The 22,693-nt window shown below is 45.3% G+C and overlaps 1 protein-coding gene across 1 annotated transcript in view; it reads left to right on the top strand.

The window, feature by feature from the left end:
- Window positions 1-22,693, top strand: part of LOC146829166 (connector enhancer of kinase suppressor of ras 2-like) — a 1,989,112-nt gene that overhangs the window by 1,094,370 nt on the left and 872,049 nt on the right. The window contains exon 12 of the mRNA XM_085606439.1: window positions 21,442-21,526. Within this exon, the coding sequence (XP_085462565.1) occupies window positions 21,442-21,526 (85 nt within the window). The remainder of the gene's footprint in view (window positions 1-21,441; window positions 21,527-22,693) is intronic.

The raw sequence follows: 22,693 nt of genomic DNA, 5'->3' as shown, positions 1-22,693 counted from the left end.
GGCGAGCGACCGGGGAAGGCCTTAGCGGAAATGATAAAGAGACCTCACTTCTCCAACCATGTACTAGAAATCACAGGGCCTGGAGGGGAGACACACAGAGACACAGCGGACATATTAGCAACATTCACCACACATTACTCCACACTATATACATCGCAGTGACGAGATAATTTCTAACTAGATGGTTTCCTCGGGGACGTGGCATTGGGCTGGTTGGGGAACAACCAGAGGGAGTTCCTATGTGTTCCATTTGAACTGGACAAAATTCGCGAGGCAATAATGCAGCAAAAGTCTGGCAAGGCTCCGACCTTAGACGGCCTCCCCGCCGAATTTTATAAAAGATATCTAGATATCATGTCTCCTATTCTGAAGGAGCTGTATGAAGAATCCTTAGAGTGTGGTACGCTTCTCCCATCAATGTGAGAAGCACTGATCACGTCCCTTTTGAAGCCAGGCAAAACTCCCACCTCCTGCAATTCATACAGACCACAGTTGCTCCTAAATTGTGACACGAAAATATTAGCCAAGGTCATAGCGAATCGATTAATCCTCCTGATGGACAAACTCGTGCTCCCTGATCAGTCAGGTTTCGTCCCCGGCCGCGCCACCACACACAATCTCCGCACATTATTCTCCATTCTTCACAACGTAGCACCTGAGCTTCCCTTGGCTGCAGTTTTCTTAGATGCCACTAAGGCATTCGATTCAATCGAATGGGACTACCTCCTTGGAATACTGCAACACATGGGTTTTCCCCCTCTTTTTGTGTCCTGTTATTGTACCAACGTCCCACAGCTAAGGTGCTTATAAATGGCCGCTTGTCGACGGTGTTCCCCATCTCGAGAGGCACTAGACAAGGCTGCCCGTTATCCCCCCTATTATTTGCCCTCACAATCGAGCCCCTGGCATGTAAGCTGCGCCAGCATCACCAGGAGAAGGCACTACAATTTAATCTGCGCCAAATCCTGATTTCCCTCTATCCAGATGATCTAACACTCTATATAAGAGACCCTCAACACAACCTTAATCCTCTGCCATGAGAATTCATCATTTTTGGAAAACTCTCTGGAGTTCACATTAACTGGGGGAAGTCGCAAATCTTTCCCCTAACACCCGCGGTCGCCAAATTCCCCATAGATTACCCGCTAGAATGGTGCTGACCTGCGATACCTGGGGATTCAAATTTCCGGGGACTGGGACGAATTGCTTCGCCTCAATTCCGGTACTACCAAAGAACGCCTAACCAGCAATGTCAGACGCTGGATCTCCCTACCCCTCTCGATAGCCGGCAGAGCTTCTTTGATAAAAATGGTAGTGCTCCCAAATTCTTGTACCTCTTCATGAATATTCCCTATAATCCTGGACGACATTTTTTCAAAACACTCCGCACAGAACTCATACGACTGTCCTGGGGTGGCAATCAACTGCCGACACCATGGGCGACACTCATAAGACCCTATGAGCAGGGGGGATTTGGCATTCTGGACTTCAAACTCTATTTTGCGTGTGCACAGGCCCACTATGCTTACTATTGGATCCACCCACCAACATACATGCCGCAGGTGGTGGCAGAACACTGGGTAGCTGTCCCTCTTGATCGGATGATACTCGCACACCCCCTCGCCCGAGACACTGTACCAACCACTGTCACGGGCACAGTGGATGCATGGCATAACATTGTAGGCCTACTCTATGCTCCAATACTATATTCCTCACTGCTGCCCTGTCCTATCACCCCATATATCTCTATTCCAGGAGAAGGGCTTTCGCAAAGTCTGCGAACGCCTGCACGTCACTAAATGGGGAGATTTCTTTCGCAATGGTACATTTTGCTCACCCGATCAGTTTTTCCAAGGGACACAGCCCACTCTCCTAGATCTCTTCTTATATGTACGGCTGCAACAGAGAATGAGATACATTATCCCGGAATTCCCTCCGGAGCCTGCAAATTTTGAGCTGCTCCACCAAATGCTGGGGCCTGCGAGCCCGAGGCACCTGGTATCCACCCTCTATCGTAATATCCGCACATGGTGTCCAGAGCCTTCTAGCACTGCCCGTGCACACTGGACTACAGACCTGGGAAGTTAAGTAACGGAAGAACAGTGGAAGTATTGTTGCTTGCAAACTGCACACATATCCGCTAGATGCAGACTACGTATAATTCATTATAAGTTCTTACAGCAGTCATACTATACCCCGTCCAAGATTATTCGGTTTAAATTAAGGGACACAGACGGTTGCGATAGATGTAATGGTCCCGGTGCTGGGTTCCTCCACCTGTCCTGGGAATGTCCAAAGATAATGGAATACTGGACACAGGTCTTTGAGGCCCTAGCACGTATGACATCCCTCACACTAGAACATACTCCCCTAATGGCACTCTTAGGTTACAACGAACAGATCCCTAAGCCACAACGCGATACATTACTATATCATTGTTGTTAGCAAAGCGCAGAGTAGCATGTAGGTGGGGTAGGGGACATGCCCTCAAAATTAAGGAATGGCTTGATGATCTCCTATAGGAACAACTATATATGCTGAAAGACTCCCCCGCTCTTCTCTACCTAAGGACATATGGGGCCCCCTTAAGCAGTATCTCTTGGCGCAAGCTGCGGAGGCTCCCTCTGGCACTCCCTCTGAAGCAGAACTTGACATTGCCACCGTCCCCACTTCTCCCCCTTCAACAGCATAAACTCAACTAGATTGTGACGAGAAGAGTCCCGAACTCACGCTGTAATCCATTGTGTGGCCTTTCTTGTAAATATCATTGTTTACTATTTCAGTCTATGAAAGGTGAAAGATATGCATGCTAAGTAGTGACTGTTCCCCTTGAGAATTGTAAGTAATGTCTGCAATGCTATGTGAATATATCGTTAACGGAAGGATATGTTATAATGAGACAATTCCATATAAATGACTCCCGCCGTAACTCTGAAAGCGCAGTAGATGTGAGGCCAGCAAGATGAATATGTAATTATCGTTTTGCTTACATATGTAATCATTAACTCAAAGTCTGTAATGTATGATCACTATGCTGAAAATTAATAAATAAAGTTTAAAAAAATATATTATTATAATTTGCTGAAAATCGTTTTTGTTGGCATTAGGACTCTTGTGCACTTTACAACTGCTAACCAGTGCTAAAGCACATGTTCTCACTCCTTTAAACATGGTAAAATTGGTTTACACCTAATTGTCACATTTAATGTATTTATAAGTTCCTAGTAAAGTGATACAACGTGTGACCAGGACCAGTAAATTAAATGCTACTAGTGGGCCTGTAGCACTTATTGTGGCACACACTTAAGTAGCCCCTAAAAACATGTCTCGGGACTGCCATTGCAGCCTGTGTGAAGTTTCAGACTTCCAGTTTGACCTGCCAAAATAACCCTTTTACAGGCTTAAACCTTCCTTTTTAACACATATATGATACCCCTAAGGTAGGTCCTGAACAGCTCATAGGGCAGGGTGACTTATATTCTAAAAATAAGGCATGTACTGGTACAGATGGAAATGACATGTTTGGTCTCAAACAAATTGTAATTTAAAATCCTCTTTAATGGTAAAGACGGATTTAAATCCCAGTTTGGAAAACTGTACTTTTAGAAAGTTGGTATTGTCCTGTCCCAACCATTGGGTACCTGAAGTCTGTGTCCTGGGTCACATTACTGTGAATAGTTGGACGAAGTTTGTGTTTTCCTCCCAGTCAGTGAGACAAATGGGGGTGCTAGTTGATGGCAGAATAGGCCATACTGCCAGGATGGGTAGGGCAGAGCTATTCTCTGCCCAACTTACATTTCAAATGGCTGTCCCCAGGGAACTTGACGCCAGCTCATTGTCACCCTAGACAATTTGGAGCCTGGGGAGGGGAAGGAAGGACATTTACAAAACCAGTTGGCGGGATAGCCTAGAAGTCTCTCCCATTTCAAAGGCTGGCCCCAGGTATAAATATTGGACCCTCAGACAAACTCTTCAATTCACTTAAGGAAATGTGGAGGACACTAAAAAGATGTGCCTTGTATTCCAGAGGACTGCCCTGCTGCTTGAGGCCTGCCATGCATCTCAGAGGTCTGCCCTGCTGCTTGAGATCTGCCTTGCTGCTTGAACCCAGGACTCCAAGGGCTAGTTGACTGACCTTTTGCTCTGAGCTACAGGGACACAAAAGCTCCAACAACTTTGAACCCTGCGCCTGACCTAAAGTAAGTCTTTCCTTCAAGTGGTGCCCCAACAGTCTTGGTCCCTGGAAAGTGATGCTCAAGGTGCCCAAACTGTCAACATCTGAAACTTGAGACTTTTCCACCAAAATGTGGCCTGAGAACCAACAGTAGACCAGGACCTATCTGGTCGCAGATCTGCCCAAGATGCATCTCTGGTCAGCCTGACTTCATGGTAGCTCTCGCTACGTTCTTCTTCACAACAGCAAATCCTGTTCAACGGTTCCTCTCGAAAGGGGTATCCAGCCTTGTGACACCCTCATCAACGACAGCCTGCAGGTTTATTCCACTGGAGATTTTAGACTTCCAAAAAAAGTGACAAAGTCCAAACATAGAAATCTTCACATCGACTTCATCCAGTCGTTCCCCAACTATGACACCTCCTCTTCCTAAAACGTTGGCTGCCTTGCCCAACTGAATTTTATCTTCTCAGGAACTTTTGTTTGACTTCTTTTTACATTCGAAAGTACGCTAAGACCAGCCCCAGTCTACATCATGTGTCCGAACTGCTCTCCATCTCGGTTGACCATAACTTTTGACTATGCCCTGTTCTTACACACAATGGATGTCCACGGTTGGCGCCTTGATCTTTTAGGTGCCATTTTTCACTAAAATGTGGTTCTATCAATTGGATTTAAATTTGGTGTCAAATTATTTATACGATTTTACTCAATTTTTCTAAATTGGTGTGGGATTTTTCTTATGTTGTGTTTTCACTTTATTACTGTTTGTGTGCTGCATAAATACTTTGCACAGTGTCTCTATGTTAAGCTTAAATGTTTTTGTGCCAAGCTTCCAGAGGATTAAGCACAGGTTGATTTAGTGGCTTTTGTGTTGTTTATTCTGAAAAAGGATTGTGGTTGTTGCTTGAGTAGTGTTTTAACCCCCTCATTCAATAACCCAATTTCTTACAGTAGGTCTATTTTGCTTACTGGAAAATCTATGGTGTTTTCATTGCATTGTATACATAGGCAAGATCTGCCCTAAATCACAGTTTCACTCCACTGAGCTCTACAAAGTTCAGTGAGGTATCAAACTGGGGTAAAATATGCACATGACTTTCAATTTGCAGTGCCCAATAACCCACACCCATATCTAATGGGATTTTGGGATTTGTCATATTTTTTCGGTTTCAGCACATAATGAGATTTCATACCTTTGTCCCTCTCTTCTATGCAAAGTTAATTACTCTGCTCCCTAGCAGAGAGAAAGAAGCCTTCCCACTCACAATGAGCAATCAACAGTGATTGACTCAGTTTCTGAGAAAAGAAGAGACAGGGAGGAAATTAACATCTGATAATTAGCTAGTCACACTCTACCCAGGCAGGGGCGGTCCTGGTCTGAATGAACAAAGAAAGGAGACCAGATATCTCGGGCAACTGCCCATTCTGATTCCTGTCCTTGGGGGCTCTTCTGACCCATTGGGACAGCTGCAAGGCCACGTCAAGTGCATTGCCTTCTCCAGTACCCTTTGTTGGAGGGTATGGATTGCTCCAACCCCTGGACTCCCTGATTGTACTCAGCACGGGCAGAGGACAGTGCAGGAGCTCCCACCTACTAGTGTGAGCAGAAGAGGAGTTGCTCCTGCCTTGGCTGGAGCAGAAAAGCTGATGCCAGCTCCTGTGCAGCACAAGACCTGCGAGGGAGGAGCCAGTGGGGTTACGGGAGCCTTGGACCTCCTCCTGCATTCTCCAAAGATCCATCACACTTGTGGGTGTTCCTGTCTGAAAGAAAAACAGGCCTGTGGTGCAAGGCCACATAGAAAAAGTATAACGCCGCAGAGCCATTCCTATAATATTCATGGATCAAACCTGTAGTGCCCTATGTGAGTTCCTGTGGCAATTGCTTCACTATCATGTACTTAAGGGAAACAACCCTAACAACGCGGGCATCACATCACGATGCCGTTACAAAGCGGTCGTTACAACGACCGCGTTGTAACCATGCAATGCCATTACTACGCAAGCCGTTACATCGACTTGCGGTAGATGGCGTGCTAGCATTAGTCTAGTTAACTATTCCAACACCTTCCTTACGGTTACGTAGGTTGGAGTTGGAATAGTAAATTATACATTTCTAATGTCAGCACGCCATCTACTGCAAGTCGATGTAACGACTGGCGTAGTAATGGAATTGAGTGGTTACAACGACCGCGTTGTAATGGCAAGTGGAGTAATGACTCGCGATGTAAAGAGTCATATTCTGTATTTAATGATCTTTCTAGCAGGCTTGGTATTTCAACATTTCTGCACACTTTCTGTGGTTTTTCAGAGCCCCTAGGGACAAACAACTGGAAATATGCAAAGTGAGCTTGCATCAGGATGTAACCTGCACATACAGACGGACGCACTGGATATGAGATCTTATCTAAGACTATAAGGGTCGTTTAGCATATGCTAAAGTGAATAGGAATGTCCGGTAATTGTGTTACTAGAACTGTTACTACTGTGTCTCTTTGTAACGTTGCCGTAATTCCCTTTCTTTTGGCACCTAAAAGCTGCTGGGCAGCACACCGTTAAATATGCAGAATATGTTGGTGAGAAAAATGTAGTGCTCATCTTTACCATGAATAGTAAATATGATAATAGTAATCTGACCCTGTCTGTATCAAAAGTGCTCTTTTATTTTCATATATTATGCTACTATGATAATGTATTATCTTATATTTGTTTGAGGGGAAGGGTAGAATCTTATTGCATGTAACAGTTGCAGTCTCTGGCTTTCCTACCTGAACATGGTAAGATGTGATCCTACCTCGTGTGGGCCAATAATGTGGCTTAACCGTGCGTCTTTAAACACATTTGGGGTGAGTCGAATCACAATTGTTGCATCCATCTTTGCTGCCCAACTCCTCAGTGTATGTCAATGCATAGTGTTATAACTTTCCTTCAGCTTGGTATTTCATAAGCATGTTTGCTGAATTTGCCATGCACTAGATATTCAGAAGCTAGATATCAGAAGCTTATGGAATAAACCTTAACTTGCTAATTAATAAAACTAATAACCTTCTAGGTAGTCTGTATGACCCTTAAATTGAGCCAAGTCTAAATCTTTTTGCACATAATATGTTTCTTGAAGTGAGTGATTGGGTTTTGTGCTCTGACGTCATTCTTGACCCATCCTACAGTTAGACATTCTTTTTACCTGAAACATGATTACGACTAGCAACCAAGCTGGCTGCCATTTTGGCACTGCTAGAGGAAAATAGAAAAAAATGCACGTTTGATTTGATCAGTTGTAGTGGGGGACACCAAGTGTGTTTACACCGAAAGAAAATGTACAAATTCTTTATGTCATGATCATAACTAAGCAATATTTAATGCAATTCTAGGCGTGGGCCTAGATATAATTCATTCTATGCTGCAGTAGATAACATAATGAATTTCATATTTTTCCATTGATAGTGTCTTCAAGTAGGTGTCCCTGTAGTTGCATAAGTGTATTGGCTGAAATGGGTTTTCATGAATTGCTTTGTGTTGTATGTTCAGTGAACATTTTCTGTAATATGTGGAAATGCTAATACTAAACACTATAGAAAGTTTTTGAATTATAAACACGTGGCTAATAACATTCTGTAAAGCTCAGTGGAGATCCTAATGTGAAATGAAATCATGATGACCTAGTGTACCGACGAATAATATTTGTCTGTGCGCCATGAAAATAGTTCCTCTACAGGCAGCAATCTGAAAATGTTATTTTCTTTTACAAAAAAAGAAACTTATTTTAAAGATTTTGTCAGACTTAGATGGAAGTGAACACACTTTGCTGGAATGGAGGTAGAGGACTAGTGCAACTGCTAGTTAGAGATGCAAGAGAGGATACTTTGTCCATCTTAGTACCACATCTAACTGCAGCCCTTGTTTGTTTCTAGTTACTCCAAGAATATAAGTTTATATGCATGCAGGTGGGGGTTCCTGGTTGGCTAAGGTATACACCAAGCAAGGTAGAACCAACTAATCTAGTCAGGGAAAGACAGATACACCTTAAATTAACCTGTGATCACCCTTGGAAGCTTGGCACAGAACAGTCAGGCTTAACATATGAGACAATGGGTAAAATATTAGTGCAATACATCAATTACAGTAACACAGTGAAAACACCACGAAAAGACTCCATACACGTCAGATTAAAATAGGACCAAAACAACAAAAATCCAATTAATGTTGTCAAGATATAGGCGTTTCAAAGCATGTAGATCTGTACAGTGTTGGAAGCACCTGAGAACTTCTATGCAGGTATTTACAGTCCCGTCGGGGACTTGGCAATGTTCTAACCAATAGAGCGATGTGCAAGCAGTGCTTTGGAAAGCAGTGCTCTCGGGACCGGTGCCTCCAGGTAAGTCCATCTGCTGTGAGGCCATGTAGAGCGGCTCCTGAGACCTCAAGGGTCTGTGCACAGTACCTGTTGGGGGAAACCAAGAAGGTGGTTAAGGTGCTGTGGTGATCTGCATCGATGAAGCAGGTGTGGCGGTTCCTCTCTCACTGTCAGCACCCGCACTGAGATCTCTTTGCTGGGGTGGGCTCAATGAGATGGACAGACCACGCTCGGCTGTCCTCATGCGCCGTTGAATCAGACGCAGTGATCTCTCTCGATTGGCACCCAGACTACAGATGACCCCTTCTTCCGAACCTGGTAGGGGAGGGGGGATGAGAGGCACTGTACTGCCTGTGGGCAGCACGATTGTAGGGAAGTCAGCGAACGTGGCGATCTTGCGTGGACCAGGCAGATGTCGGCAATCCCTGTAGGCACCCAGCACAGACATGGGTTGGATGCCAAGTCCAGCAGCAGGCACAACAATCCTCATGGTTTAATGGCACAGATGTGTGCACAGGCAATAATGCAGCACAAATGAAGTATTTTATGGACCTCAGACTTCAGTGAGCAAGGGCCAAGCCAACAAGACCTTGGAGTTACTTTAGGTTTTGAGAGGTTGTTGAGTAGGTTCAGTACTTCTCACTGCACGAGGCAGCAGGCCAGCACATCAGAGCAAGTTGCAAAGTGGCAGCAATCAGCAGGCAGCAGGCCAACACAGCACAGCAGTTAGCTAAGTGGCAGTCCCTCCTGGAAGCACAGCCCCTCTTCTTGGCAGAGTCTCCTCAGGGCCCAAAAGTGAACTGAATTGGGGGTGCCAGAGATCCAGTAGTTATACCCAAATGTGCCTTTAAAGTGGGGGATACATCAAAGAGGCCTTTGAACCTCACAAGGTACCTGTCCTTCCTTCCCTGGCTCCAGACGCACTGTAGGGGAGTATGCAGCTCATTGTGGGGACAGGCATCGCCCTATTCAGGTGTAGGTTTCAGCTTCTCCCTCCCAGTCTACCTCAGGAAGGCCCATCAGCCTGGCGATGGGCCATCAGGATGCAAATGCCACACCCCAGCTCCCTTTGTGTGACTGTCTAGCGGGAATGAACAAAGCCCAGCTGTCACCCTAACCCAGGCGAGTATTCAGAGACAGGCAGATGCACAGAATGGCTAAAGTAAGAGAATGCCAGTTTTTTTAAAGTGCCATTTTTTTAGACCTGCAATTTAAAACCAACTTTACTAAAAGGTGTGTTTTAAATTTGTGAATCCAGAGACACCAAACTCAATTTTTCTATCAGCTCCCAATGGGAAATAACACTTGAGAGATGTTTAAGGCAATCCCCATGTTAACCCATGGGCGAGATAGAACTTGCAGTAGTGAGAAATGAAAAGTACATGTCCCACCTTTTAAATACAGTACACAACTTTAAAGCCTACCTTAGGGGGTGACTTGCATGTGATAATATGAAGGATTAATCCTGGCAAGTAGATTAACCTGCCAGGTCGAAATGGCAGTTTAAAACTGCACACACATGTTCTGCAATGGCAGGCCTGAAACATGTTTAAATAGCTATTGAGTGGGTGACATAATCAGTGCTGCAGGCCCACTAGTAGCATTTAATTTACAGGCCCTGGGCACATATAGTGCACTTAACTAGGGGCTTACAAGTAAATTAAATTTGCTAATTGTGGATAAACAAGTGTTACCATCCTTAGAGTGCAGAGCATTTGCACTTTAGCACTGGCTAACAGTGGCAAAGTGCCCAGAATCCCAAGGCCAGCAAAAATAAAGTCAGCAAAACAGGAGGTCAGGAGGCAAAAATTCAAGGGAAGCCACACCAAGGATGCCAGGTCTAACCGTAGGTATGTATGAATGTCTACTGGACTGTACGATTCTGTATGTTTCTATTGGAACTGAACAATAGCATTCTTTTCTGCTCTTGACTCAATTCTGACTTGAACCACTGATTCTCCAGTTCATTCCGATTTATCTGACTCTTGTACCATGCTGACACCTTTTCTATTGTCTCTTGAGACTCTGCTCTTGTTTTCTTTTCTCGCACTTTGAGGTACAATACAGTTACTGCTTTAAATTAGGCCAGGGTGTAAATGGCATAAATTTAGTAATTTTGCATAATGGAATTTATGTGAAATTACCAAGATTATGCCATTATGACACATTGCATAATTACGGGGATAAATTTTATTGTGAGGTATACCGTTCAGGTAATTATGCAAGCTGCATTTCAGGGCAATTTTTCACCCTAGCAGACAATTTGGTTAATTTTTTAGAGTAAAACTCAAAATCTAAATGCGAGCTACGGTGTTTTGAACACAGGCAACTGGAGATCAGCTGAAAAATGGCATTTTCTAGTTTAATTTTTACCAGAACGGACTGTTTGGGGAATTTGTTGAGTGTGAGATCCATGGCACTTAATTACGTGTAATGTCACAGAAGTATGCAGCCATGTTGTGTAATTACTGCAAATTATGCATGTTTTGACAATACATATGTTAATCAGCTCCTTTGGTCCTTAGATATACTGCTTGTTCTCTTTTGCTAAAACATGGTAACAATAGCTTATGCCCAATTGACATATTTAATTTACTTGTAAGTACCTAGTAAAGTGGCACTACATGTGTCCAGGGCCTGTTAGTTAAATGCTACTAGCGGGCTTGCAGCACTGGTTGTGCCATCTACTTAAGTAGCAGTTTAAAGATGTCTCAGGTCTGCCATTGCAGAGCCTGTGTTTGTAGTTTAAACTGCCACTTTGACCTGGCAAAATAAACCTTTTGCACCTAACCTTCCTTTTTAATACATAGAAGTCACCCCTAGTGCAGGCCCTGGACATCCCATTGGGCAGGGTGAAATGTATTTAAAAAGTAGGGCATGTACTTTTAAGTTTTAAATGTCTTGGTAGTGAAAAAACTCTCAAAGTTTTTTTTCTCTACCACAACGCATCTCTCATCTGATAACATTGGAGTTACCTTATTACATTTTATAAGTGTAATTTCCAAATGGGAAAAGATAACCAGTCCATGTTTGGTGTCTCTGGAATCCTAATTTTTGGTGAAGCCAGATTTTAAATTACAATTCTGAAAATGCCACTTTTAGAAAGTTGCCATTTTCTTGCCTTAGCCATTTGGTGCCTGCAGCCTGTCTCTGGGTCACATGACTGGGTGTGAGTAACAGTGGGTCTTTGTGTATTCCTCCCAGACAGCCACACCCAATAGGAACTTAGGTGTGACTGGATGGGCTAGAACTGGTAGGACTGCGGGGAGGAGCTGGCTGCAGCCCCACTTACACTTGAATAGGCTGTGTATTGTCTACACACAAAGGTCTGCATACACCCTGCAGTTAGCCTGGAGCGAGGGCAGGGAAGGCAGGGCATCTGTGCACTTCAAAGGCATGCCACTGGAAGCTTCTCTCCACTTCAAATGCACTGTGTATAAAAGAAGGACCTCAGACACTAACTCTACAGTACACTTCTGGACTTGTGGATGCTCTGCCAGGAAGAAAGACTGCTGTGCTGCTATAAGGACTACCACTCTGCTAGACTGCTGCTCTGAAGGAATTGATGCCCTGCATTGCTGACCTGCCAACGTCTTCCCTGGGGAAAAAAAAGTGGAACTGCAACTTCATCTTCAACCCAGGACCCCACAGTGACTCAAAGAGCTAGTCTTCTGGCCTCCTCATCTATGTCTCAGGGGCATAAAAGGTTCCTCAACCGCTCATGGACCCGTCTTCAGTGAGTTCCTGAGCCCCAGGTGCAGCCTCTCAGGTCCTGGACCCTTGGTGTGAGTAGAACTGCATCACTCTCACAGAAGTTGAGCGGGAGTCGCCACTAGCTTGCCTCTTTGCACAACAGCACCAACAGCCCACAGGAGACCGCCAACTCGAAGGACCAGCCTGCTCATTTGCTACATCCGACCTGTTCTTTGGATGGCACTGGCTGCCGCCCGTAATGGTATCCTTGCCCTTCGTGACCTTCTCCAACACAAATTGGGTTCTTGGCACAAAACTTGAGAAGGTAGAACTTCACTGGGGCTAATCTGGGACAGTGACCGACCCGTGCTCCATCGCAGTCAGCCTGAACTATTGACTTGCCCAGCGTGACCAGATGGGCACAGTTGGTGCTTTATGCTTTTAGGTGCTATGTTGCAGTTTATTCTTTAAAAATGTATAACAGGGGCGCGCTGAGGAGTCTGCCATGGACGGCGTGTGGCTTGGGCTCCCGCAGCTGCTGGGCGCTGGGCCAGAACAAGACGCCCCAATCTTGACCTCCTGAGACAGTGAGGAGAGCAGGGAGGAGGGAGATACCGACCTCTGGAGTTCCTCTTGGCCTTGAGTGCAGCACGCTATGGTCCCTCCCAAGGGGCGCAAGGACAAAACTCTAAAGGACCTGTTTGTGATGGTGCAGGCTGGTCAGCAACCAGACGACATGGCGACCGGTGGAGCCCGCCCAGCAGCCGAGAAGGGTGAAGGCGCAGAACCGATTACCAAGGCCTTCCTGGAGTCCATGTTTGCAGCCCAGAGGGACGATATTCAAACTCTCAAGCGGGAGTTCACGGCGGAACTCAGAAAGGTCCGCTGAGATGTGGACAGCATTGTGGAGAGAGTAGCCGAGCTGGAGGGCAAAAGTGACGGACGGGACACGGAGCTGGCGGCGCTGCAACAGGAAGTCCTCAGGATCCATGAACAGCAGGTCGACCTACAAACGCCCGTCGAGGACCTGAAGAACCGGTCTCGGCGTCACAATATACTGATTGGCGGAGTGAAGATGGATGACGATTCGAAGGACCTTTTTAGGTACACAAGGCAGCTCGTTAATCACATTCTGGACAGGCCTCTCGAGGCAGAGCTGCGTATCGATCAACCTCACAGAGTGGAGCCTCCGCAGGCGCCATCCTCCCCTCCACCGGACATATTAGTGTGTGTCCAGGACTACTGCACCAAAGAGGACATAATGCGAAAGGCCCGCCAAATGCATCCAGTGTTTTTCCGCGACCAACAGCTGGTTTTGTTTCAGGACCTCTCTGCCCTCACCCTTCACAAACGCAGAACCTTCAAACCAATCACCGTGCATCTCCAGCAACGCAATATCCCTTACAGTTGGGGCCATCCTTTCCGATTGGTGTTTCGTATTGACAATACGCTCTATCAATTGCGGTCCTTGTTGGAGGCGGGCAGGCTGCTGGGAGTGGAGCTGGCCCAGAGGATTCGGCAAAACCCAGCAATCTCTGGGATCAAATTCGGGGGCTATGTCCATACCATCAGTCTGTACACGGATGATGTGCTGATCTCGTTATCTAGTCCGCGCACTGCGCTGCCGGCATGCTTAGTGGATTTGGACACCTTTGCGCGGCCTTTAGGTTTAAGGTCAACGCCGACAAATGGTTGGTTCTTGATCTCTCCCTGTCACGATCCACCCGGGTACATCTTCAGAGTATGCTGCCCATTCAATGGGCTCAAGAAACGATCCCCTATCTGGGGATTCAGTTGGCGTCCACCCTCCCGCAAGTCATTGCTATCAATTATGCCTCCTTGTGTCGAAAGATCCGTCGGGAACTTGGCCAATGGAAATATCACCCCCTCTCTTGGCTGGGCAAAACTGCAGCGGTCAAGATGACCATCTTGCCTCAAATTCTCAATCTCTTTCGCACTATTCCTCTACAGTTGGGGCCATTCTTTCCGATTGGTGTTTCGTTCTGACAATACGCTCTATCAATTGCGGTCCTTGTCGGAGGCAGGCAGGCTGCTGGGAGTGGAGCTCCCAGCGGGTGATAACGATGACGACAATCTCCCAACAGATTTAAATGATTCACGGCCCAGATGGCATCAACCGGGCCGTCGACGGCACACCAGGAAACCTCCAATGGCAGAAATACTCAAAGGCCAGCAGGCAGCTCTTGAGACTGTCTCCACGGAACTGACCGGCGCCCAGTCTGGTTGACCCCGGCAACAACAAGGGACCGGCCAGTTAACTGTTTCTACACGGGTCGTCGGCGGGAGGGGGTGTCTCACCGCAGGCTACTTACCCCATGATGCAGTCTTTCCATTCACCGGGAGGTGGAGGACAATTGGTTACTATACACTTTTCTTCCCTGTTGCCTTTACTGTTCTTGTATTTGGGGACTTTTTTGGGGGGAATCCAGTGTTCCATGTCCACCTTCGGGAGGGACACCGGAATTCCACCAGACAATAGCACACATGCTGACTCCTCACTCCGCACTTCTAACGGGCACTCTCATGGGTCTTGCTCACACCGCCTAGTTCCTTTAGTCACCATAAATGCCGGCTTCCACACTTAAAATACTAACTCTCAATGTCCGGGGTATCAATAACCCCGTGAAGCGTAGGGCTGTCCTATCATGTCTCGAAAACTCTCAAGCTGACCTATGCCTTTTGCAGGAAACAGACCTATTAGCTAGGGACTGCCACCGCCTCCGATCCCGGAAATTCCCAACGCAATTCTTTTCCTCTGGACCTACCAAGTCCGCAGGGGTGGTGATACTGGTCGCGCAGCTGTTTAAGGGGGAGGTCCTGCAGAAGGAGGTAGAAATTAGGGGTTGGCTGCTGGCCTACAGATTCGCCCTGGGCATCATGACTTTCACCGTGGGCTCCCTTTATGCCCCAAATTAGGGCCAAGAACAATTCCTCCAATCCGCTCTTACTGCCATCACGGCAACGGCAGACCGCAACAATATTATCAGGGGGGATTTGAATCTTGTTTTTGATAATACACTGGATAGATCCTGTCAGCGGACGCACCAAGCCGGAGCGCTCTCGGCAATGGGGATGGAACGATTGCTGGATCTAGGGCTTTGTGATTTCTGGCACAGTTTCCATCCACATGGCCGGGAATACTCATACTATTCCCGCGCACATAAGACCTATGCCTAGCGACAGGGGTTGCCTCACTCTCTGATCATGCACCGGTGGTTGCTACTTTTACCCTCCCACCCCTATCACAGCCTGCTAGGGTATGGCGCCTTAGAGACACTCTTCTACATCGAGCAGACGTGGTAACACAAATACAGAGTTCCATTACTGATTTCCTGTCACATAACGCTAACACCGACACAACTCTGGCAACATAGTGGGCGGCACTAAAGGCAGTCCTTCGGGGGCAGTTTATTGCCATATCGGCGGCGGATACCGTAGAACGAAGGCGTAAATGGGATGACCTCACACAACGGACCAGAGAGCTGGAGCAGATGCATCAGAGAACGGGAGCCCCCCGAGTGTGGCATCAGCTAAACGCGGTACGCCAACAACTTGCAGCCCTGGATCAGGATAGGGCGGAGTTTGCGGCCCTGAGGTTGAGACACGCCTACTACACTGGGGGGATAGGTGTGGGCGCCTTCTTGCCCACAAGCTACGTGAGGTCCGGCAGAAGCAGGGGGTCCGAGAGATCTGCAGGGGGGACGGCACGTGAGTTTTGGAGGACGGTGCCATCGCTGAGGCTTTCCGCGATTTTTATGCTACACGTTATACTGCCTCTCCTTTGGAAGAGACGGAGGGGGCTGACTTTCTGGACTCTGTCGCCCTCCCGGCCCTGACTCAGACACAGGCCTATCTATTAGATAGGGACATACGTGTCGAGGAGGTAATTGCTGCCATCGCCCGGCTGAAGCTTGCAAAGGCACCTGGCCCAGATGGCTTCCCAGCCATCTTCTATAAAACGTTTTGTGCCTGGCTCGCTACTCTCCTCACCCAACTTTTTAATTCCTTCTTCGAACACGGGGCGATGCCTCAGGATCTTTTAAAGGCCTCTATAGTAGTAACTCCTAAGCTGGGGAAGGATAGGACTCAGTGTGGTGCGTACCACCCCATTTCCCTTCTAAATGTAGATCTTAAAATATATACAGGGATTTTGGCCAATCGTCTTTCACCCCACATGCCCGGACTTATTGACCCGGACCAGGCTGGTTTTATTCCGGAGCGCCAAACATCGACAATACGAAACGTGCTCTCCATCTAATTGAGAAGGCTTCTCACACGGATGGAGAGTATATGCTACTCACAATCGATGCCGAGAAGGCATTCGACAGAGTTCATTGGCCGTATTTGGAGCGGGTTTTGCAACGGATGGGCCTGGGAGAGAAATTCCGCACCCACATATTTAATTGTTATAAGTTCCCGTCTGCTTCCGTCCGGGTGAATGGCTACACGTCCACTAGATTTCTGATAGAGAGAGGCACCAGACAGGGGTGCCCTCTGTCACCCCTCCTTTTTGCCGCCTACATGGAACCGCTGGCCCAGAGGATTCGGCAAAATTCCAGCAATCTCTGGGATCAAGTTCGGGGGCTATGTCCATACCATCAGTCTGTACGCGGATGATGTGCTGATCTTGTTATCTAGTCCGCGCACTGCGCTGCCGGCATGCTTAGTGGATTTGGACACCTTTGCGCGGCCTTTAGGTTTAAGGTCAACGCCGACAAATGGTTGGCTCTTGATCTCTCCCTGTCACGATCCACCCGGGTACATCTTCAGAGTATGCTGCCCATTCAATAGGCTCAAGAAACGATCCCCTATCTGGGGATTCAGTTGGCGTCCACCCTCCCGCAAGTCATTGCTATCAATTATGCCTCCTTGCGTCGAAAGATCCGTCAGGAACTTGGCCAATGGAAATATCACCCCCTCTCTTGGGCTGGGCAAAACTGCAGCGGTCAAGATGACCATCTTGCCTCAAATTCTCTATCTCCTTCGCACTATTCCTCTACATCCGCCCCCAGGCTGGATGCAGCAGGCCCAATCAGAACTTGCCTAGTTCATATGGCATATGGAAGCCGTGCATGAAGCGGACTTTGGCGACTCTGCCCCCGGAGAGAGGTGGACTGGGAATTCCTGATTTACAGCTTTACTACCAAGCAGCCCAATTTCGACATCTGGTCGAATGGAGTCGCTGGGAATCAGAGAAACATTGGTTGTTTCAGGACCAAGCGGTAGCAGCGCAGTCTTTGCAGGAGATCCCCTTATAACGCAAGCAACATAGACCCCCTAACCTGTAGGCCTCATATATTACCCGGGTTCCTCTTGAAGTGTGTTACCGCACTAATATTAAGCACGATTTCACTACCTTTCCCTCCCCGCTTACTCCTTTGCTGGACAATCCGGATTTCGCCCCGGGAATGGACCAGGTGGCCTTCGTGGAATGGTAACTAGCAGGATGCCGATTTCTGTACCATCTATATGGAGCGGACGGCGTTATTCCCTTTCAGCAATTCAAACAGGAGTACAGGCTGCCCGACTGGGAGAGGCTCAGGTACTTGCAAGCTCGACATTGGGCGCTCAGTGAGCGAGTTCGCCCGGCGGATGATAGAAGCTTTTCCCACTATGAGCGATGGCTTATTACACGCACATCGGATAAACACATATACACAACCCCGGTAGGGCGCGTTGAGAGAAGGAGCTAGGCAGGACACTCAGCCACAAGGAGTGGGAGGGTATAAACCGTTTTTGAAGGTGACAAGAATTAGCAAACTTTACTTTGTCTATCTATACAAAATAACTGACTTTACCCCTTCACATATTTTGGTGTAAATGGGTATTTCTCTCAAAATGTGGACTTATTTATTTGTGGAATAATACTGAGTAGCTGAGGAAAAGGTACATAATGAGTTTCACTGTGTGAGAAGGACTGTTTCAGGTACAGCAGTTAGCTGGTGATTAACCCAAACTATTTTTATTTTGGGAATGAATTGTACAAGATGAATCAAAGTGGAATTATTTGATAAATCCACCATTCTTTTTAAAATGTTATTATATGATTCATGTTACTTAGAAAGAACTGTTAATCATAATCAGCTCCAGATTATACAAGAGTGAAATTGAATGCTTCAGTGATTTTTGTAATCATGACAATTCATATAACGAGTATAGGGCAAACCTTCCTATACTTTTTTCAGAAGAAAAATTACTGACTTTGTTTAGGGTAAGAAGAGACAGGCCATAGCCAGAGTTTCAGGACTACGAATGACTATGTAAATGAGTTCAATTGAAAGCCATACTGTGCAAGTGTATTATTTGGGTATCCTGACACTATAGCTTAGATCTAGATTTCCCAATCCTAAAATGGACTTCAGTCGGTTAGATCATCCTAATAATATGTCTTTAAAAGAAAAGACAAAACTTATAGGGCATGTCTACTAAGATATTATGCAGCGCAACGCAGCACGTCACCTTGCTGCGCATTGCTGCATTATAGGGAAAGAACAAGAATGAGCCGCACTTAAAAATATACAATGCATTCCTGTCATTTCCCAGCACTGATGCACTGATGCACAATGTGCTCCCTAGCACCCATACAGGCCCTTTGCACCTTGGTGCAAGGGTGCCTGTGTTGTAAGCAGGATTGTTTTTGTGCAAGCAGGGACACCTTCCATCACAAAAGCAATCTTTTGAGGCATTTTCCTTCTACAGCCCACATAGAAAGAAGTAATAAGGAGAAATATATTTATCCTCATTATGCCTCACTTGGTAAGGTGTAGCATTCTGGCGCATTCCCAGGTCTACCAGTATTGGTAAATCCGAAATGCTTCAGAATCCATGAGTGGATGCATGGGAACACCCACGTTTCACCGATGGAAAGCCTTTTCAGGGCAGAGTGACGCAACACATTGATTTGAACTGCATTGCGTTATGTTTTGAATCACCTTTGAGCCCCCTTGCATGGCTCCAGGGATATGCAAAACCTATGTAATTTGCCCCTGCATGTACTGTTCAATCTGTGTGCTATAGGTAAAATATGGCATGCTGCTTCCCTCTGTCAGTCCCGAATTCAGCACAAAAACGTGTAGGTGAGAGGAAAGAAGAGAAACTAGAATATGATCCTGTTTCTTCAGAGGAAATATTTAAAAACTAGGGGAAAAAAAACTATGGACCGGAAATAAGGTGTCAAGCAGGTCTGGTAGGAAAATGAGACCAGTTTCAGAATAATTGTAATGTGAAGCACCAACTGATGACATCCACACCCCAGAGTAAGCAACGAAATGAACTGGATTCCAGCAGAGATATCATGCACTGAATGTCAGGCTGGTGCTCTTTGTATCCTTATGGAGTCAAATGACTTGGAAGAAACAGAAAGATACAAAAGGAAGAGATCCTTTTCCATTGTGCAAAGGTTGTTTGGTTCAGTCAACAATAGTTTATAGAAGTGCTCCCCAAAGCTAAACTTCTACTGGATGTTCTGTAGAGTGATGGATAATTAGACTTCAGGCCTCATCTACACACTAAAAAGTAACAGAATGTAGTTTCACTTGAGCAAGCTAAGCACAGCTCTAAATTTGCACGTGTTGGACATCTTCTGTAAAGGTTGTGTTATCACTGTCATACTGAAAAGCACATGGCTGATATGTGCACTATGCAAAAAATGAAAATGATGCTATCTGCTATATGGACAGCAGTGTGCCCAAGGACTGGAAAAACTGCCACAGCTATGTACTCAGGCCACTCTGGTACTAGAAAGGCAATAAGATACTTACTGAAAGAGACCAGTCCCACAGTCATCTAATCGCAATTCAGATCAACACAATAAATCTCTTGGAGGAATCCACGCATTCAAGTATACCACACTCCACTTCTTTCTTGATCAAACACTCCTCAATGCCAGTCATTAATGGACCCAAAAGGCAATTATAAAAAATCTATTTAATGAAGCATTCGATAAAAAACAAATTTACAATTAAATAAAATTCATATATTAAAAACAGTCTGGGCTTTTGACAAAAATATTGCAGAAATATGCTATATCGAGCGACACATCAACCAAGACATACACATTTGTCATTGAAAGTTTGTTAATTTGAAGGAATCAACAGGGCAATTTCTAGGAATTATTCCACTTATAATTCATTGTTACTCAAACTTAACAAGAAAACAGGGGTATGTCACACGTTTCGGTGGATTGACAGAGTAGAACCACCTTCTTCAGGACACCAACAAATATTATATCCCTCTAAGCAATATGATGTTTGTCTATTATTAATTAGGGTGAGGCACACTGAGGACCGAAAAAAGCTGGTCATTGCAGATCGATCCTTAATTTAATGTGAAACTTTTTTTAAAATAATTTGTTGCTCCTATAGTCGTTAGGGGCCTATGTTTCTAGATGCCAATGCTGCTAAATCTCACGTGATTGTTATGTGAATATTACGTGGGCATACTACCCATGTTCCTGTCCTATATCAAAGGCTCAAAGTCTAAGTTCTGGGACATGGTAATGGGGACTGAGCAGCCCTAAATCACTCAAGGTGCCAACAACCACACCTATAGCATTTCCATTGGTATTGGTATTTTACAACTGTATGTGATCAATTGTACCACATCCTCCTTCGATTCTGTGCTGAGAAGAAATGCAAAAGTTATGTTTGCCTTTTTCTTTTGGTTTCATCAGTTTGCGTACCATACCTTGAATAATCAATTGTGAATTGTATTTCATTGTGCTAGATCTTTTACATGTAAATTCTGATGCAGTAACATTGACACATTTATCTTGCATTTGTGACAGATGTCAACTTGTCATATGTGCTAATTTGTAGTGCTAATTTGGCTCTACTCTGAGACACAACCCACAGGACCATATGGTGCACCTACCATGAACATGATTGATCATTTGTCTTGGTGTCCAGTGTTTTGTGTTGTGTGAATGGCGTGCACTGAGTTATTAGTACTGTTTATTAGCATTGTCCTTTAATTTCTTATATATTGTGTCTAGTGCCTTCATCTAAGCACATCAGCAGAGTCACCATTTCGAATTCGTCATATTTTATGAGGGATCTATTTAATTATGCACAGCTGCTAATATGAGCACCAGCTTTGGAGATATTAAACTTCTTATCTGGCTTATGCACACAACATATTGTCTACAAAGCAATAACCATGTGACACTGTACACTTTAATTGGCTCTTGGGCTGTTTCCAGGTGACTTGAGACCTGTTTCCATGCCAACAGACTACAGCTGGATGGGAGATTCCAAAGAGCCTAACATGTACAAGAGAGGTAGTCGAGGTGAGTACCCTCTCATGGGATCCTCCGATCCATTTCGTTAGTCTGTTGTGAGAGTGTAAACAATAGTTAACATATAAATGTGCTTCATCCCCCTGATCATTTTGCTTGACGTGATTAGCCTGTTTTCCAGATGCTACTGCGTGGCCACATGTTTCAATTAAATGTTTAAATGCCGTCAGAAGGAAGGTTACTTCCAAGTAGCTACAAGCATACTATATTTGTTTCACTCAGCCGTGGGGATCCACTTGCTCTTTTCTTTAGCATACAGCATATTTTTTCCTATTTAATATATTTTTGAAAACCTCTTTCAATGCATCTCAGTTCATACCCATGCTCTGTTACAGCAGTTTGGACATGAACTTATTTCAGGTTTTTGTATAGTGCCACAAATCACCTAAGGAAGGTCTCTTGCATAAAATAGAGAATTGTTAGGCGATGCTACGGTAGGTCTATTGATTTTCAAGCTTCAAGTAAAGATTAAAATAAACAATCCCTCACAGTACATTTGGCAGTCCAAGGATTCAACGATTGCTTCTCTCCCTTTGTCACCGTACTCCGCCATTGCTTGCGATAATATGATCTATTTCAGTTCAGCTTTATCTTGAGTATAGATGATCTCAAATTATTCTTTCAGGCTCAGGTCAGTCCCATGGTTTATACAAGAATAATCGTCTGACTCAGTCACTAAAAAAAGGGAACATGGGAGTTACAATGCACCCCCGGGGAGGTCATGTACTCTTGACGTCATCATCGTTATTCTTCTTGAATTACGGTTATGAGAAACTTCCAACACCTCCTTTGTAACAGGACCGATGGTCATGACTGTTTACTGAGGATCACATTTAGTTTTCTGGTACTAATCCACCACCTCTTGTATTAGCATTTATTAAATTCAACAAATCAATAACCCATTCCCTTTTGGTAATACTTTCCATTAAACATTTTAATCAATATATGGAAGGCAACAATGAGGTTTTACGAGGCCTTCAGCATTGTCATGTTTATGAGCTCTGCAGTTTTGTCTCTCTCTTTCCTTTATATGTTTAATCAACGTGTCAAAATATAATATACACTAAATGTATCAGTATCGAGTATCTGTTTCTGTGTCTTTCGCCCTCTCCTCCTCAGGAGAACCTCTTTAGGAGTTATGCAAGCTTTGTCGCAG

The sequence above is a fragment of the Triturus cristatus genome, chromosome 5_2 (genome assembly GCF_964204655.1).
Source record: "Triturus cristatus chromosome 5_2, aTriCri1.1, whole genome shotgun sequence".
NCBI classification, from domain to species: Eukaryota; Metazoa; Chordata; class Amphibia; order Caudata; family Salamandridae; genus Triturus; species Triturus cristatus.
Note: the sequence above shows the minus strand (reverse complement) of the source record. Positions and strands in the feature narration are given on the sequence as shown.